At 39.3% G+C, this 20,173-nt stretch overlaps 1 protein-coding gene across 1 annotated transcript; it reads right to left on the minus strand.

Moving 5' to 3' along the window:
* Positions 1 to 1,086: 1,086 nt before the first annotated feature.
* efna1a (ephrin-A1a) lies at positions 1,087 to 16,624 on the minus strand. Its single transcript, XM_079878558.1, has 5 exons — positions 16,325 to 16,624; positions 5,203 to 5,498; positions 4,300 to 4,365; positions 4,101 to 4,190; positions 1,087 to 3,185 (listed from the first exon to the last, which is right to left on the minus strand). Exons 1-5 carry the CDS (start codon positions 16,420 to 16,422, stop codon positions 3,061 to 3,063), a joined length of 675 nt encoding a protein of 224 aa, XP_079734684.1. The 5' UTR covers positions 16,423 to 16,624; the 3' UTR covers positions 1,087 to 3,060.
* Between the last annotated feature and the right edge of the window lie 3,549 nt (positions 16,625 to 20,173).

The raw sequence follows: 20,173 nt of genomic DNA on the forward strand, positions 1-20,173 counted from the left end.
TATTGCGACTCAAGAGTGATTTCTGTGAATTTGTAATTTTCTAGTAAAAACAATTCACATTAAAATCACATAGACAAAACGTATGCAATTTATAAAAGAGCTACCTAAATAGCTAAATTGACCAGTCATTCAGTAGGGAGTAGCTTAAGGACCAAATGTTGGTTTAATAAACAAAGTTTCCCATAAATTCTAGAAATATATTTGTTTGTAATTTTTTCATGGCAAACAAATATTTCAATAGTTTGAGCTTGATGTGTACATACACAACATTGGGATGAAGCGAATGAGAGTTTCTAAAATGGCAAACAATAACAGAAGAGGTGTGCGTATGTTTACTGAGCCGTCTGGCAAAGCTCCAAGTTTAGCCAGAATACAAAGGGAAGAGCCATCCTCCTGAGACACACACACACACACACACACGGTCAAACTGATGCCTCTGACCTCCGACCATTGTGATTTTTTTCCTGTTACCGGTGAATCATAAACCCTGAGACACAAAATACTTCATCCTATTGACACACGAACAGGACAATATGTGCTTTTGCTCGGAATTATCATTGTTCTAAATGAGCTCAGATAGTTCTGGTCCTGGATGCTAGGTGGTCAAAATATACAATATAATAAGATTGTTATAGTTTAAGTCGAGATGAAGCGAAAGTTTAGTATTTTCTTCCCTATTGTGATGAATATCCCAGTGAAACTACTCTCGAACAAGAGAAAATGTAGGGCGGGACTTGATTTTGTCCATTGGGAACTGATTGGATGGTTGTGGTTTGCTATTGGTCGATCTCATGTGAGTGACAGGTTGCCCCGCCCTCACGCCAGTAAACATTTAATCTGAGAAGAGATGTTCCTGCAAAAGGGAGGGGAAGTTATTTGGAGTAAATATTAAAAGAACTCATGAATTAAAAAAAAAAAAAATGTGCACAAAATCATTTATAATAAATACTAGAAAATAATAAACAAGAAATGTCCATTTTTATTTCATGGTGACTTTAAGGAATAAAGTCTTGAAAGCACTGCAATAAATGTAAGCAGGACAACTGCTTTTATATATATATAAAAAAACAAGGTCGGCAACAATCGCATTCTCCAAAAATATCATTTATTTTCACATAAGAATCTTCACATTAACTGTTTTTTTTTTATCAAAGGTCTTTTTTATATAATCCTCTTTATATACATAATATACATTTTACACAATACATGTACAAAATAAGAATACGAGAATAAAAAAGAAAAACAAAATGGAAAAATTAATCAAAGTGACCCAACGTTAATCGTATACAGCTGTGCCAGTCGTACGAACAACTGTCCGGAATTGAGCTTAAACGGCTACATCATGTCAGAGTCAGTGTGTATGTGGTGTTTCGTTCATAGTGCTTTAGCTGATTAGTGTTATTAATGTGTGTAAGCCTGGTCCAGTATCCCCACACTAAATGTTCCTGATAGTATAGTATATGTCGATTTACAACAAAATAGCAAAGCTTACATTGTAGTGACAGACCAGTTAATCAGCCGACATTTGGCCATTTTGGGATTCATCAGTCTCTGCTTTTTTTTGTGTGGATTTTTTATTAAATATTATGTAAAATAAATGTTAATTTAACGTCAAATATCTCAATTGCTATCATCAAATTGCATATATATATGTGTATGTGTGTGTGTATACACACAAAAAAACACTGTTCATATAATGCAATTTAATGATTTTGAATGTCTTCTATCATTAATTCGATCATTTTTTTTATATCGGTGTTATATTACACATGTGCTACCCTGATGTTTTGATATCAGTACCAGCATAAATGTTTTAAAATTACAAATATAATTTGGCCAACTGCAATATTTAGTGTAGTCCAATTGCCGATACAAATCAGTTCAAATTTTCCTGAATTTCCTTTTTCTTTACACCCAATGAACAGCTTAGATGAAGTAAAACTTCTGTTCTTAATTATAAAGTTCGTTTCCAGGTGTACATTAGTGATTGTGTGAGAGTGTGCTTCTCATTGATTGTGCTTGGCAGTTTAAATGCTGAGGGCGCTGATCTGACCCACCGTGCCAGGACATACCATCACAGCTCTTGGGAGGAAATGTGTGTATTTATCCAATAATCCAATTTCCATCTACACTTCAACACATTAATCCAACGAGTTTCTCCTCTCTCACGTCTCATTTCCTCTCTCTCCATCACACAGTAAACATTTTTGCTCACTATATACAGTAATTTGTTCTGCAGCAAAACTAATAACTTACTAACTCTTTAAACAATGAATGTACAAAAACAACACAGCATTTCTGAATGGAAGTGTGTCAGTGGGTTTGGTAAACATTATCGGATGCCGCCGTTTTCCACCGTCAGGGTGCCGGCGCCCAATCTGGAACCGCTCTGTTCATTTCCACAGATGTCCCATCACAGGCACCAGCACCATTTCGGCGGTAAAGGGGTACGTGTGTGTTCTGAACTGCATTTCCAGGTTAAATCCAGGTACAGCACAGTCTTGTAAAACCATTAGACAGTGAGAATAAAACCCACTGAGCTGATGCTACATAAATTAATACGAAACTCAATTATTTCTCTGGATATACAAAACATGAAAAAACAATGAATAGTTTTGATCGCTCTACTGCTCCGTGAGAAGCTCTGTGGTCTTTGGCTCATTCTTGGCTTGCATCCCCTCATTATGACACTCAAATAAAGGGGGTTGTCCATATTCCAAGTTCATGCTAATTCCAAATCTGCATTACTGTTTCAGTTTGTTCTTATCCAGGTTTTGAGTGGTCAGACGTTTGTTTATATGAAGAAAAAAAATGGTAAAAGGGAAAACATCTCCCTTTGCATGAACAATATTTCCAGAAAAATACTGACGTCTCGTTTTTTTTGTTTCTTAAGAAGTGTCCGAAAGCCCTCTTCTTCCAGTTAGGCTTCTCCACGCCACTTCCTGTATGCTTCTCCCAATGGCCAGCACTGGGATGTAAAGAGCTACCTCTGTGTGCTTCCATCAACACAGGCCGCCGTCATTACAGTCTTTTGTAAGTGAAATTTAGTCAATGTTCATCTCACTGTAAGACCAACAACAATAAAAGTGGGAGTAAGGTTGTGAGAACAGTCCAGGATGCTCCTGAAATGGCGGAGTTTGTCCGCTTGCTTTGCTGCACTTCGGGAAGAGACACAACAGGATCATCTGTAACATGGAAATAATGTATTAGATATTTCAGTTTTTAGTTGTTGGAGATGGTATACAAAGATAAGGCCAGAAACCTTATCTAAGGCCATACATTACAAGAGTTTTAAAGGGTTAGTTCACCCAAAAATTAAAAATGCTGTCATTCATTATTACTCACCCTCATGTTGTTCCAAACGTGTAAGACTTTCGCTCATCTTCGGAACACAAATAAAGATCTTTTTGATTAAATGAGTTTCTGTCTCTCCAGTAGCCACGCAACTACCACTTTGACACTTCAAAATGTTCACAAAGAGACTGTAAACCCAATCCATATGAATTGAGCGGTTTAGTCCAAATTTTCTAAAGAGACTTGATGAACAGATTGAATTTAGGCTTTTATTCACATATAATCAACGATCAGCAAACATAAACAGAAGCTCAACTGAACCTGCTTGACGCGGGACAAAAAACATAATTGGTTTTCTTGCGGAAGCTCAAACGTGCTGTGTAACACGAGAATGAACCTCATTGGTTCTCGTACGTCAAATGAACATGCTTGAGCTTCCGTTTACCACAACTGATGTGTGTGTTGATGAATGTTTATATGTGATTAAAAGCCTAAATTCAATCTGTTCCTCATATGAAGAGATCTTGTCTCTTCATAAAATTTGGATTAAACCGCTCGATTCATATGGATTAGTTTTAAGATGTCTTTATGAACTTTTTAAAAGCGCCAAAGTGGTAGTTGCATGGATGGTCAATGGAGGTACAGAAAGCTCTCAGATCTCATAAAAAAAAAAAAAACTTAATTTGTGTTCCGAAGATAAACGAAAGTCTTACAGGTTTGGAATGACATGAGGGTGAGTAATTAATGACAGAATTATCAGTTTTTGGTGAACTATCCCCTTAAAACTTAAATCAATGTGACCGTACCTGCTGGTAACCGATTAGACGTTGTGTGAGATCCTGCATCTGTGCCCACCTTAGATCCACTTCCTGTGCCAACCCTGGCTTCTTGAGAACCTGAATGGAAGAAAACACCATTGAATACACATATAAACTGAAATGCAAAATATGTGCAGTTTTATGATCTGCCAGTTCACCTACACACCACCAGGGCGGCGATACTCACCATCATTGGCAACTACGTCTACTCTGAGTCTCATACACTCCTCTCCGTGGTGGTGGAGTGGTTTGGCTGTAAGGCAAAAAAAGAGAAGGCCATCAGGATAGAGGAAGATAAAAGGATAATAGGGAGGTAAATGGGTAGCAGACAGGTTAATTAGAAAGGAGGTTAATAGTGTTAGACGTGTAGTGGCTAATCCACTTCTCTTTAGCAGCCACCTGGACCTGTGACCTGTGTCTGATCTATTTTACGACAGTGGTGGAACTGTACTCTAATTCTTAAGGCACCTACACACTAGAGTTTACACTGTGGCAGAGCTGCAAATCCATTGACAAATAGTTGAGAAAACTGGGTTTAGTTGTGCTTTTGAAAAACACTGTATTGTTGTTTGAGTTTAAACTGACATGGATTTTTCCACACCATCAAAGCGGATCCAATGCATTTTACCCATCAAATGCTCCACCCTTAACTTTACAGTGTTTGCAGAATTAGCCTTTTTAGAAGTACGCTTCCCTAGAAGGGTCTATATTGGGTTGTCAAATTTCACCATTGTTAATTCTAGACCTACTAGTCCACATGCTTGCTGAATTGCGCTCCTTGTGTTTCCGACAGCCCAAACTCCCTAAGGATAGCCCCTGGGGATGCCAGAAAGACACGTAGCGGTTCTGCTGCCAGTTTAGCAGTCCGCAACACAAATTGAAATGTATTCATTACTGTGGTGCTAAAGAAGGGCTCAAATATGACTCAGACTTACAGCATTCAGCGTATGGTTTGTGGGGCAATAAATCTATAACCGGTTTTCAGATGTTCAAAAACATTTCCACCCCTAACCATTCTTCAAAACGATCCACCATAAATGTTCACATTCATAGCTTAAGTGCAAGCTGACTTTTTAAGGGCTGTACTCACAGATGTAGTAGTAGCTCTCGCCCTGTCGGAACTCTTTTCCCAGAGTGAATGGAGTGAAGCGCTGGAACTTCTCGGAGAACTTTTCGGGTGCGTGAGGGGCGAATGGGTGGCCGCATTCCCAGCGCATCTGGTCGTAAGATTGTGGACGGCAGGACTCATAGTCTTCACGTTCCACCATGTAGAGCACGTAGCGCTCGGCATCCTGTGACGGCACTTCGCCCAGTGGGTAGTGAGGGCACACGATGTCTAGGTAGTCGTTCAGGCGTACCTCAACCGCATAGCTGTTCCATCGGAAGCTGAAAGAATAAGAGGGATTTCATAAATATTTTTTTTGTAAAAGAGCAATGCAATGAAGCAAATACATAAATAAGCTTTAAAACTCAATTTTGGGAGACAAGATCATCTAGATCGGCAGAAAACAAGCAGCAAGAAAACGAGAATAACTCCAGCGAAATCACTCTCAGTGGTGACATGAATTCTTCATTTAGAGAACTTTCACAGAGCGAGTGACTTGAATGCCAAGCCTGATGCAATCACATTTTCAATTGCCCTTGCATTGATCTACAATACCATCTCAAAGACGACCAGACGGCAAATCACAAAGGGATGGCGGAGGGGAAGAAAAGCCAAAAAATGCGAACAATGGAAAGACAGATGAGTCTGTTGATTTCTTTGCAGAAGAAGAGCAGGGACAGATGCATGAATATAGATTATTCTAAACATCGGTTCATTGATCGAACCGCATGCTGTCCGTACACAGATAATAGGTCAGAGCTGGTGAAAATGGCAGGAACATGGACATGTTGGCGTGAATGTTTGCTATCTATTGATCTCGCTCGCCTCGTGAGAGCAGAGTCTTATTTGTGAAGACATTTGCAATCTGTCAGGTTGCATCACCAGGTGATGACTATTGACTATCTGCAGAAACAGGCAGAAACACTCACAAACACATAGAGAAATAAATCTGCGTTTCGTCAACAGTCTCTTACTCATTACAGATAAACACACGCACTCCGGCTGACGGAGTCATACACACCCAGTCTACGCCACACTTCTCCCTTTCATTTGACACACGGAGGGAGGCGGCGGAGACAGTCTGCCTGTCTGCTTCTCTCCATTCCCTCCCGCTCTCCAGCATTTGCTTCATTCTTAGTTCTGCTCCTGTAGCTCTTCTGGCAGTGTGCTATCTCTGTTTATGTGCTGCCCACTGATAGAAGAATGCCAGAGGTAGAAAGAAAGCCCTCGTTTATTTATACATCCATCCATCATCGGATGCCACTTTAGCTTCCATATGTTCGTTTCTGAGCTCAGCTCAGGTTCAGACAGTTTCATTATGAGCTCAACATCAGCCAGGTCTAAAATCAGCTATAAAACCTTTTTTGGGCTCCCCGGGCACAACTTTTTGGATGGTGATCAGGTTCACTTCTATTACTCTCAAAAGGATCTCTCTCTTGTGGAGTCGAATTTTTTGCAGTTTGAGATTTGCTATTAAATGTCAAGTTTTGTGAGTGATGCTTCCTAGCCCTTAAAGTCATGATGAAACAGAAGTAGTGACAAATCTTTTCTTCCGTATTGTGATGTACATCTGAGTAAAAAGGACTAGCGGGGGACTAAATGTTGGGCGGGGTCTTGGTTCTTTCCATTGGTTGATTGGATGGAGGCCTTCAATGGTAAAACAAAGGGCAGGGTTTATGTGGGCTAAATGATTTGAGAATTCCAGCATACATAACCAGAGAAAAGTCTGTAATTTCATCAGAAGATATCACATTTTGTGTGAATAATTTTTTTAAACGAAACATGCATGGATGAATTGTTCAGAAAATCAATAACGCTCATTTAGAAAATAATAACTAAGTACTACACATATTTGTAACTTGCACGGGTTACCTTAAGGATGTGATTGATACCTTGAATTGTGTGGCTTCTAAATGTAAAACATCTAGACTTACAGTTTCCATCTGGAAACATCGCCATTACTTATAATGAAGGAGCGTTGTAAAGAATCAGTTGAAATATTGAAATACTGGATCACAAACATCTCAAGGGCCAACATGAGCGTCATAGACACTAACTGCGATCCTCCTAGATTCTGGAGAATTTCAGCTTTCCTCCCTGTCTGGCGTAAATGGCAGTAGCGTTATTTCCCAGAATGGGTGTTTCTGTCGGTGTGTGACAACATCCACACGTCTGGTCGATGATCAAAGTCTGCTGAGTCTCTCTCGCTCTCTCTTTTTCTTGTTTGTTGATGGGGGGGACCCCTTGGTCTTAGGACAGACGATCTGGCTCCAGACCCCTTCTAGTCTTACACACACATACAGCCCTTCTAATTGGCCTGCTGCTTTCACTCACTGCAGATCCAAACACACACACACTTACACAGCGCTACACATAAAGCCAAACTTAGCACTCCCGGCCACACACTTCAATTCTCTGGTGGCCGTGTACAGCAGTCACATACTGATGCATCTTTGTTTGATGAATGAAGCAAATATACCTCACCGCCAATAATAATTTGCGTCTCACATTCTTTAACTGCTGTCACCAGATGCTTGGGAGCAGTCATCTGGTGCACCAGCACATACACACACACCCTGTTAAAGCCCTGATTAAAATCTGTTTGTGGTATGGCCCCAATGTGTTCAAAAAGGGGTCGGGAGGGGGGACAATTAAAACACAAAGACTGGAATTAAAGTGGTCCCAGAGGGGGGCAATTATGCTGCTCCCCCCCTCAGCCTCCGGGGGCTGGGAGTCAGTGGGGAGGGTGGGAGAAAGCAGTGGGGGATGGACTCTGTCTCAATACAGGGGTCAGCGGGTGCTCCCTACGCCAGTGTCCTTTCAAACGCTACAGTTACTTTATCAATGCCTTAATTCATACAGTAATGCCATTCGCTCATTATTGCATCATTCATCACAGATACTGGGCTCAACTTCATCTTGAGTATCCACAGATGAACTTAAATCCTTTATGCTTTGTCCTGGGCTTCAAAAGAGGCTTGATAATGGTGTAAGGTTTAAAAAAAATGTTATCTTTGTCTTAAACATGTAAATGACTAGGCCTATGCTTTATTAGTATTATCCATGTATTGCTTAAGCAGTGACAAATTGATAAAAAAAAATCTAAGTCTAAAAAAATTGTTATAGATTATTAAAGTGTGGAGTTAATTATTAGAGAGAAAACGTGAATGAATGAATGAACTCTATGCTTCATAAATGAAGACTGAAACTTGGCGGACGAATGCGGGTGCTTGTGAGTCACGTCCGTGCTTACCGTAAAATGTGAATAGCTGAAGTTCTTTGATTCTGAACTCCTCTTCCTGTAAATATCAGTGGAATTATCAGCCAATAGAACTGACCTGATGCCAAATGGGCAACTGTAGGGTTAATCTCGGGTCTCTTAATCTTTAGTTCAAAGTTTTGTCGTTGTTGTTCTTTTTTACCCCCTCTAAGTCTGTCTATCAATTGGTCTCTCCTCCCTCTCCCTCTCTCATTTCAACACTCTATCACTCGCTGGAATGTTGGAGCTCAGAGAAAGGGGGGATGATCAGTGGGGGGGTGGGAGGTTGAGGAAATGCTCGCAGTCAGCAGCGCAGACCTTAACACACACTTATAACACACACACAGAAGCAGGGATGTTGGTTAATACTCTAGGAAATGCACAAGTTAACATTCTTTCCACATTCACCTGTTTAAAATGGAAGGTCTGGTGTATTCAAACACACACACACATTCTCCAACAATAGGCCCACCAACATCCCTGTCATTCGATCTGTGATCTTTTGTAGCTTTCACCACCTGATACTACAGTCTAAACGGTAATTAACGAAATTCTGACCACCGGATCTGTTCAAATATCCATCCTTCACTCTAGCCCTCACACCTGCGTTTGCTGGCTAAAACGACTGTCATTAGCCTCTGAAACCTTTGCCGTTTTAATTCAGTGCTAATGCAGGCTCTGTTGTTCTGGTTGACTGGTTCGGAATGCAGTGCGGCAGGATCATCGGGTGCTCTGTGCTCCGGGATTACCCGGCCTAGGTTGCCGAGGGGCCAGGGGCCTCATTCAGTTTAATGCAAGCAGAAAGAGAGAGAGAGATGAGGGGCCCATAGCAAGCTCTGTATTGTTCTGAAACACAGTTGGAGCGTTACAGTGGAGTGGTTTGGTTGGAAATGCAACAAAGGCTGGCGGGAGATAGAAAGAGAGCGATAGAAGGAAAAAGGGAAGTGAGTTGGTGTGGCAGTTTGTACTGGAAAGAGAAAATTTTGTCTATATTTTCAAAAAAAAGAAAAAAAAAAAGCTTTGTACTGTGCAGGTGTAAGAGAGATAAAGAATGTGAAGAAAGGAAAAAAGCAAAGAATCCTTTGATACACCAAAAACGAAGCCGGCTCTTGTGCTTGTCCTTGCCCCGACTCGGACCAGTCCTGTTCTTTCATCTTTTCTTCTATCCATCCATCTCTGTCCACTCCCTCGGTTTGTCTCTCAGCACTCAATAAGCCTGTTTGATCCCCCATTCATTCTCCCTGCGACCCCGCCCCCAAGGCGCTCTCAACCAATCATAAACCGTCTCGCTGGAATTCACGGTATGTTGGTTAGTGACCTACGTTTGTGGACACTAACTCCGGCCCTTTGCGACTCCATGGCAACCAAAATCGACCGGTTCCCCCATTCAAGACAATATTCCAGACTGGGGTTTTTTCAATCCATCTTGTTTACATTCAACTTATCCACATCAATCTTTTTTTCTGTCCCTTCAAATCGCTCAATCTTTCTTTTGTCTCTCAGCACCATTGATCAAGTTGTCAGATTTGCTTTCTCAAATGACTGAACTCTTTTCTCGTTTGTAAAGAAATGGCATGTGATAAAGATCTACTCGAAAATGCAATGTTTCACCATTTTTTAAACCAAATATATCTGACAATCTAAGGTGTGTATAATAACATAAGCTACATTCCTTAAACTCTTAATTGGTATGGCGGAGTGTTAAAAGCTGCCTTAGGAATTCGTTGTCTAATTCCTTTTGTCCGATCTGTCACACTAACTACAGTCCGAGTCCCGACTGGGCAACTGTTCCAATTTGCTCTGCCCGGCTCTGATATCCTCTCATAGATAAATAAATTACATAAATAATTAGAAACACGGGAGCAGTCAGTGTGAAGGGAAATGAGAAGGGGACTAATATCGCTATGAAAATGGATTCAGTAGTTCCTTGCATTGTTTAAGCATTAGCCATCCAGCAGGGGGAGTGGCCTCTCGCACCATGTTCTAATAAAATGCGTGGGAATGGACCTTCACCTTAAAAACCAGTCCATTCAAGAACAGTACAAACAACAAGAGTTCCGGAGACAAAAACTCATGGGGTTGAGATTGTGACAACAAGATCCTAACACAACACACATACACGTGAAAACATAAAACGTTTCTGACAAATACTTATCGTATGATTGTAATAAGCAGTTAAATACACCTTTAAATACATTCGGCTGAACATGTGTTCTTAAATATGAAAGGAACTGATTAAACATTTGAGATAAATCAAAGATGTTCAAGAATAAGTTGAAAAGGAGGAAAAGGAATGACTGTGATAAGGAAGAACAATTCTGGGAATCATAAGGCCATGAAATGCCGTGACAGCACTGTATGATAACAGAAAGATAACAGTATTATTACTGCAGGTGTAATGAACAAATATCTAAACAATGTGTGTGGGAAAGTAGAGAGGACAAATGGGAGAGATGGGCGTAAAGGCACGTGCTTTCTTGATACTGGGCTGTAGACAAAACTATCACTTTCCCAAGCCCTTTAACTCGTGTGAATAATAATTCAAAGAGTATGCGTGTGTACGAGGAAGTGTGTATCTGAGACTTGTGTAAGAAGCGGATTGCTTGCGTGCGCGAGTGTGTGAGAAAGGTATTGTTTATTGTACGTGCAGGATGTGCCATTTTCCCGGGAAAACACTTGGCCAGGAAACTCAAGCTTAACGAGGGAAAAGGCCGTCTCCTGAACCTTTGGACAGAGTTCACTTGCTCACTCAGGTTTGTAAATCACAATATGGCAAATCCCTCATGATTTGACAAATATCATACAATTTGTTATACATTATGTAAGTAATTACTAAAGAAAACACTTCTGCCTGTGTATGTAGGAGCCTGAACGGACAAGGACTCTGGAAAAGATTATCATGGTTCAGCAATCAGCGCAAAAAAGCCAGATTCAATTCACAAGACGAGAGATTCAAAGCTGATTACAATCTGGAGAAGGCATGGAGGGAATGAAGAGGTCAATTCTGCGGAATGGGTTTATTTATCTTAAAAATGTGTTAAAGTGTCAAATGTTTGTTTTTCATCTTCGAAACATAAATTACGATATTTTTAATGAAATCGGAGAGATTTTGGTCCCTCCATTTAAAGTCAATTCACCCAAAACTTTCACGCTTTATAAAAGATAAGGAAACATGATCCAAGTAAACATGATCCATATAAACTGAGGGGTTTATTTTGAGCACTTTATATTCATATATAAACATCGACTGACTTAGAGCTCAACGAATATAGTACTTCCTTGATCTTCATTTGTTTTTCAAAGTAAGTCGTATGGATTTCGAATGACTTAAGTGCCGATTTATGTTTCTGCCTGTTGGTGCCCATACTCCATGAAGCTGCGTGTGCCCTTTATAGTGCCCCCTAGATGGCTGCCTATATTGCCTATGCCAGGATACACCACTGCTGATGACTATAGAGTTAATTACTTAAAATGCAATTTATCATTGTGCCAACCCCCCACCACAAAAACAGAAAGCACAAGCTTTTATGTTGCGATGCTAAATATAACAGTAGAATTGTGTGTATCACGACCAGCCAGGACCCGATGTGAGATCCATCAAGCAGAGAGGTTCTCGAATCTCAATCGATTTTTTCATTGGTTAAAATGAATGGAGAATATCTTGTGGTTTTCTGTGGGTGCTTGAGCCCCCAATCACTCATGGGATTGGCGCCTATGGACATAAGGGTGAGTAAACAATGACCATTTTCATTTCTGGGTAAATAGCTAAAAAACAAACACTCAATGGGCAAGAATCTGTAGAGCTTTGTGAATGACGGCCATTTGAATTCTGTGGATATCGCAGAATTCAGAGTCAGATAATGGACGGAATAGGCATGAAGAAGGTGAAAGGGAGGAGAAAAGGGGAGCGAGACAGACTGGTGTTTATGGCTGCCAAAACCGTTAAAGAAAGGCAAAGGAAAAAAAATTCAACACCTCTTTTTCTTCCTTCTTTCACAGAGGGAAAGGAAATAAGGACAGGAACCGAATAAAAGGATGAAAAGCACTGGCGTGTACGGCTGAGATAAAAGGTAGAGGGAACGAGGGAGAAGCCAGACAGGAGATCGGGAGAGAGGTGGGCTCGAGTGGCGGCTCCCTATTTGAAGGCCAACAGAAAGAGTGACAGACTACAGAGAGTGAATGGCACTTCATCACTCACTCTCTCACTGTCAGTGTAACGCACACACACTCACAGATCTGATGAGTTTAATGCTAAGTGACATGTAGACAAAAGCAAAATGGCACTTTATCACCGGTTTCTATCTCCACTTCTCCTCTCCGCACACATCTACAGACACGCACAGTGACAAGACACACCGCATGAATGGCACTTCATTTCGGCTGTGAACTCTGCCCCGCAATTGGTCACACTAGCCCCTGGTTTTGTTCCGTTGCAGATCTGCGGTGGGAGCGTGCTAATTTGGCTGGAACATATAACAAAAAAGCACTTAGCTGGCAAAACCCCACAAGCAAAAAGCCCCGTTCCCTGGAAAAAACACAAGTGAATGGGACATTTTTGGTAGAAAACCAAGAAAGCCCCATTTCTGGCTGAATTAAACCATGTAAAAGGCCTTTTTACAGGGTGAAACAGTAACACAATGGGGTGATCGTGGACAAGCGGAGAAGAAACAAAAATGTGAGTAGGTCAGAGAGTTTTGGGGTACTGATGGGATCGGGGCAGAGCGAAACGATAGAGGGAAAGAGTTAAAGAAAAGGAGCAGAGGAGAGGTTGAACTTTGTGCCAGTTAACCATGCGGTACGGGGCATGCAGCCAGAGGAAAGGGAGGAGGTTTGGGAAAGACAGGTACTGTAGGAGAGGGAGAGAAGTCAAAGAAAGAGAAAAAGATACAGAAAGAGAAGAAATCTCTATAAGCCTTTGAGTGATGATAAAATAACAAGAACAACAATTACAGCAAAGTCTTAGCATTCATGAGTAATATTAAAAGATTAGTTCGCTCAACAAAATGAAATTTCTTTCATTTTTTTACTTCCTCTCTTGTCCTTACATGGAACATGAAAGAAAACAATTGTGAACAGTGTACTAGTCTTCTATTATAATAAATAGGGATTGGAGCTTTCAAGCTTCAAAATCATAAAACAATAAAAGAAAGATCATAAAAGTGTTCAATGTGAATTATGTACTATATTCCAAACCTTCTGTTGTCATACAGTAGCTTAAGTGAAGAACAAAACTAAATTTTAGACGTTATTCACTAAAAAAAAAATCATTAGGACCAGATCATTGAGTTGGTGAGAATGTGATTCATGAACAAACAAGTTTTTTGAACTGGATAAACTGATTGAACCTTGAAAAGATTCCACTTAAAAGAATGAATTGTTCATGAATTGGACTTTGTCTTCATCTCATGAATTTTCATTAACATGCCAAAGAAATCTAGGGCACATTTTCAGTGAGTAATGACTCGTTCTGTTCCTCACACAAAGCTATAATGTGACTTTAGAAATCTTGGAATATAGTCGTTTGGAGCTTTTATGATAACTATTAATATAATGATGGTGCTCTGACGCTTTCTGTTTGCAACAATACGAATAAATCATTTCATTTACATTTTTGGGTAAACTATTCCTTTAATGAATTACGTCATATAGTTGTACTTCCAAATGGTCAAACAGAGAAAAACACACTCTTCAGGAGTGCACAGAATTTAATAGAGGAAGTCTGGTTAATAAATATATGAGTGAGTCAGTGAATCATAAACAAGTGCTGAGTTACAACTGCTCACCAGGACACTCCTTAATCAGCAACACACCTTCCAGTTGATCAACTATTGACCGTGAGCAACACTACAACACATGTGTTTCAGCAAGCAGCTGCAAGCACATCAAGAACGTGCACCAACAAATTCAAACATGCGCGTTGACACGACCCGAGTCAGAATCACCTCTCATGCTGAAAAACAAAGCGTGCTCAGCTGCAATGGTCTGTCGACCCTAGAGTCATCCTTCCCCTAAGGCTTTTACACACCTACACACACACATGCACACACTCTGTCAAACATGTGCATCAGAGACACGAATGCATACAAATGCAATCACATTATGATATTTACCAGACTATATTTCCTTCGTGGTGTTGAAAGAAGGAAATGCAGAAAAAAAAAGTGCAGAAAGGCAAAAAAAAAAAAAAAAATTGCAGAAAGGCAGAAAAAAAAGAAAGCATCTCCCCCAGCCCCTCTAGTATTTCTATGAAAACAGGATTAGATCACAGAGAGAGAGAGGGAAAGATTAAGATGTGGAATAAAAATAGTAAGTGTGTGGATTACACAGGCACTAAAATGATCACTGTTGTTTGGACATTGACGCAATCGATACATCTGCTGAAGCAAACGCTTATTGTTCTAAGAAGAGTGGATGGGTTAAATGTGAGTGTGTGTGTGTCAGAGAGAGAGAGAGAGAGAGAGAGAGAGAGAGAGAGAGAGAGAGAGAGAGAGAGAGAGTGTGTTTGGGAGTGTGAAGGAGCAGATGCTCTAATTATTTTCTGTTTGTTATCAGAATTTCTACACTAATCCCTTCAGGCTCTTGGAATAGAATATTAACACCAATTGTTAAAAAATGACTAAATCATTACTTATTTACTTATCTTATTTGCCAGGTTTAGCTTTAAGAAATCTGATTCATTTGGACGAATCGGCTTGTTTCAGTGAACAGGTTTAAAATCATGGACTCCTTTGAGTCATCACTCAAAAGTGTTCTCAGAATTCCATGCGAGAAAATGAATTTGCTTTCTGTGGTTTAATATTTGGTTAAATATTGCTTTATTTAGTTACATACATTATTTTGTTAGAGTTTGTTTTGACAGATTACATTTCCTACCAGCTGGAAAATAGATAGTAGCCTACCTACCACCTTACATTGTATACTCTGAAACAAAGTTCTCCTTTCAGTCCATCGCAAAAGCTCGGTGACTCGGTTCAACCGAATCTTAACAAACATCCAGAATTGATTCGTTCGCTTATGCCTCGTATAGGCAATTCGAGTTTTGCAATCCCATCTCCAGTCATCAGCTCTGCGCGTATCAGTCATCGGAAAAGTCACTCAGCATTCAACACCTTTTTCAACACCTCACTGACTCACACGTCAAAAAAGCAAAACACTCCTGGAAGTTTCCTCGTATTTCTCATTTCAGTCTTATTTTTTTTTCAACTCATACATTAACAACGCCAAATATAGCCTATGGCAAGACCGTGGGGGTACCTTATTGTTGAGTTTATTAAATGAATATGGCCAAAACCATAACTTGCTACTATTACTAGTGTACGAGAACGAGCATAGTCAGCACACACCCAGCAAGCATCAATTCGTCTTAGAGGCAGATTTCATTCCGGATCACATGTACACAGGACAGGTAAACAAACATTTTGGTGATGGGTAGTAGAGAGATTATGACGCAATAAGAGTGCCTGGATTATGCAATCTGTTACAAGTAAAGATGTCACCGCAACGTCAAAACGCATCCATAACGTAAACAAGCACGAGTCTCCGATTCTGCAGAAATACATTGACCATAAACCCGCATTAAGCTGCAAAGAAACATTCACATACATAGAGGATAAAGTTCTGACAATTTACATAAACCCTAAAAGTAAACAAACAAAAGCCAAATTATGCTGAAGTTCGCAAAAAAATTAATATATAGCCTATATATATATTACTAACTATAGCAGCGTTTCAGCGTAAAGTAAATAACATTAGGCATTATCACAAAATTACAATGAAACAGTATTTTACAATGAAACGTGGTTAAAAAATAAAATAAATAAATAAATAAATAAAATAGTTTATACTTACTTAGGGTTGGTATTATTCCAGAAAACAGTGTGTCTCTCAGCAGAGGCGAGCAAAGCGCACATACTCGCTGCGATGTATAAAAGCCACACCAGATCCATTATAGACACTCTGTGATTCAATCCAAATTAAGAAAATAACCAGCAATAGATAATGTTTCTTTTAAAGCCCTGTTCCCGTAGAGCCGTGTTGCTAGAAACTGCTCTTAAGCTAGTTAATATGCGATTTGTACTCAGCGCTACAAAGATTGACAATAAATCAAGAGTTCTGCGTCTCTTATCTATCTAGTCAGTGCTGAATGAAACTTTCTTTGCGTCGCATTTTGGTTTTGTAGAAAGACCTTCGCACAAGCCACGCCTACATTTCTAACAGCCAATCAACTCACAAGCTTTCTTCCCTACAACGGAGAAGCAGTCGATCGCCCTCTACAGATGTACTGTAGTTTGGATCTCACTCAGACTGAGGTTGTGGAATCGATTGTTAACGTTTATCCTGAATATACTGTAATTTAGTTTTCTAGGAAACCTGACATGGTTATGGAAACACCAAATGATTTATAATAAAAGTTTAATATCGATTCCCTTCCCTCCCGGACAGTCAAAGGGCATCGCGTTCTGATTGGATTATACGAGCGAACTTGAGTGCTAAATGTTCGAAATGCCCCCTTTTAACACTTAGGGTATAAATGCTTTCATCTTCCACAATCAACAAAAGTTTCTATAAAGAACAAGCCATTGACACTTTCACACAGACTCGAAATTCAAGTTAGACAATCCAATTTGGTCTGTCTTCATTTGTTTTCTCTAGTTTATACAGTTGATAGGTACTGATAAATTAGCTAAATACAATTGATTAACCTCCAACAGAGAAGAGTCAAACAAATCATTTGCTCCAAAGGCTAAAATTAAATGCTGTGTTTGAATTACTTTTAACACACTTAATTTGATTAACTTAAACAGTACATTCTTTAGGCACGCAGGTCATCTTGGTGTTGTTCAATGTGTATTTGAATAGTCTTTTCATTTGACATGCTACTTTTTGCACACTATATAGCAGGGAAGTATGCATATCTGGACACAGGGATAATGTAATAAAAAAAAGTAGTTTGCTGTCCATGCTTATTTAGGAAATCATTTTTCATTCTAGTAAATGTCTAGTGTGCACCTCACATCTTCAATATAGTTTTACTATCACACTACACACTTGTGATTGTGTATTGCACACACACTGTCTGTTGCCAGATTCAAGAAGAGCCAGCAGGCATTTTAGCACTCTTGTCAAAACAGCCGTTACTTCTGCTGAATGGTAATACATAATTCATGTACCTCTCATAGAACAAATCACGGGGCTCAAGTCTCCTCTAGCTCTCCTTTTAATAATGATCCGAACTAAACAACAAATAGAAATACTTCAAAAGGCATACAATTAGTTTGTAACTTCAGAAAGATCTTAACTCTTTTCACTTTGATACTGTTAAGCTTTTTACGGGCCAATTCCATTACTTCTAAATCATGTTTTATGGTATGTTCGTTTTCAAGTTTCCTCTTCAGGTTTTTAAAACTTTACCTCTAATTGGAATTAATTTGACAGTGTTAATTATGATGCAAAAACAATAAATATTCTACAACACACACAAGAACAGAAACAACTGGTTGTTGTTCATATTCACAATCCTTTTTTGCAACACATACAATCTTACATTTTATTCTGAGATCTATAAGATCTTCATGTTTTACCTATACCATTAAAATGGCAGGATATAATGAAATCCCCACCTTCTAATATGTGTATTGCACAAACACAGTCTAGCTTTACTCACTTCTCTGAAACAGTTATATGACACACATCCACCAGGATTTGTTGGATTGTTCCACCGTCAGCCTCCTAGTTCAATCCAGTTTGGTCCTGAAAGTGAGGTATGTGACGTCTGCAACAGCTGTATGTCATAACAGGTAAGCCAGACAGGACAGGTAACAATATATCTTCTCAGAACAGACAACTTCCTCATGACTATTGGACATTACTCAACATCAAGCAAATGAATCGGGTTCCTGATGTCAACCTCATAATTAGTCAATGATTGCTTCTGGGAAATGATCAGGGCCTGTGCTTTCCTATACAGTATAAAATAAAGTATAATGAAATATTTGTAATATCATTTTAAAAAGATGTCTATATAGCCGTGGGCGTAGTTTAATAATACATTTCCAATTTTTATGATTTCATATTTTACTCTGATCGTTTTTTTTTAAGAGAATAGGGACAACACTTTCAGACCATGCACCGGGTGCGCCGACCATTTTCCCCGTCGTTAAACTAGCAAAAGTGGATCCGGACACGACCTAAGTGCACTTGCGAAGTGCGCTTTAGACCATGCGCTTAGATCGTTAAATCTAAGAAATTTTTGTGCGTATTTTCGTATTCGTCATTTGGTGGCTCTGAATTGTCCAAAAATGCCTCTCAAAATGCTTGCTACGGATGCCCGATCCAATTTTTTTATGACAGACGAAAGTGTATACGTGATTGACCCAACGTGAGGTCGTATTTATTTTTTAACGTGCGAAAATTTTGGACGAGAGTTTTGGATAGTGTAAATAGCCTCTGCCAACAAGGCGGGGTTTCTGCACTTAGTGTAAACAGACATTCCAAACGCAATATTGTAACGCATTACTTTTAAAAGTAACTTTTCCCAACACTGCTTCAACGTCATAAAGGCAATTGTGGTAAACAATTTTAAGTTGAGTTTCTGTGAACTTAGCATGCTTTTTTTTTTGTGAGAGACGTTTGTCCTGCTATTTGTCTTGTTAAGCATTCCAAATCAGTCATTTTTGAGGGTAGGATGCTGGCTATATAGGCAGTTCACTAGGTTTTGGAACAAAGCCACTGTAAGCTTGCAGTAACGTGTTTATTTCTTGGGTTTTGTTCTGGTCTTGGCATCATAAAGTTGAAAATGTTTGTGCACATTGTTCACATTTATCACAGGCAGATAGAGAGGAGAGAGCGCTGAAACAATACTGCCATGGCAACCATACCATAAATGACATTGCTGAAGGTTGGCACAAACTTTTTTGGCATGGATCACATCACAGTGTATATTGCATATTTATATTGTTGAATAAAGAGGATGTATGACACACAGTGAATACATATGCGCTCTAAAAAATTCTGACATAGAAAGGAAATATACACTAGGGAGAAAAACAAAACTTTTAAAGTTATAAAACCTTATTCTTGATACCAAGGTTTTGTTACCTAGAAACAGATTCCTGGACTATAAAAGGTATTCAGAGGAGAATCAATGTCAACGGTGACCTTTAGCCCTGGGCTAAGTTTAATATGTGAATGGAAAACTTTTATAAGTTGTCACAATGTACTGTATCTTTTCCCAAGCTGACAAAGTTACTTCCTTAAAAAAAAACTGACACAAAATGTTCTGGCAAAAAAGGTAAGCACTTTTTTTTCTCCCCCACAAAAAGTGGAAGAGACAACTGAAGCTGGACCAGCTGAAAAATATAAATACAAATAAAAAAGCTTCGCCCACATTAAGCTGAACACTGTGCTCTGTCTTTCTTCTGATGTATGTGATATATAATATGGTCAGGTGTAGTAGACTGTCAAAACTGAAATCCAAATGCATAAGCGTTTTCCGGAAATGTAGTATTAAATCCAGGAATAGATAATGAGGCTAATTTAAACCGTGCCCACAGACGAACTTCTGTGAATGATCTGTGGCCGTAATCCTCTACAATACAGAAGATTCACACTCCTTAAACGGACAGTTCACCCAAAAATAAAAATATACTTGTTGTGTCATATGACATTCTTTATGTTAAACGCACAAAAAATATATTT

Source organism: Squalius cephalus (assembly GCF_949319135.1).
Source record: "Squalius cephalus genome assembly, chromosome: 8".
Lineage (NCBI taxonomy): Eukaryota > Metazoa > Chordata > Actinopteri > Cypriniformes > Leuciscidae > Squalius > Squalius cephalus.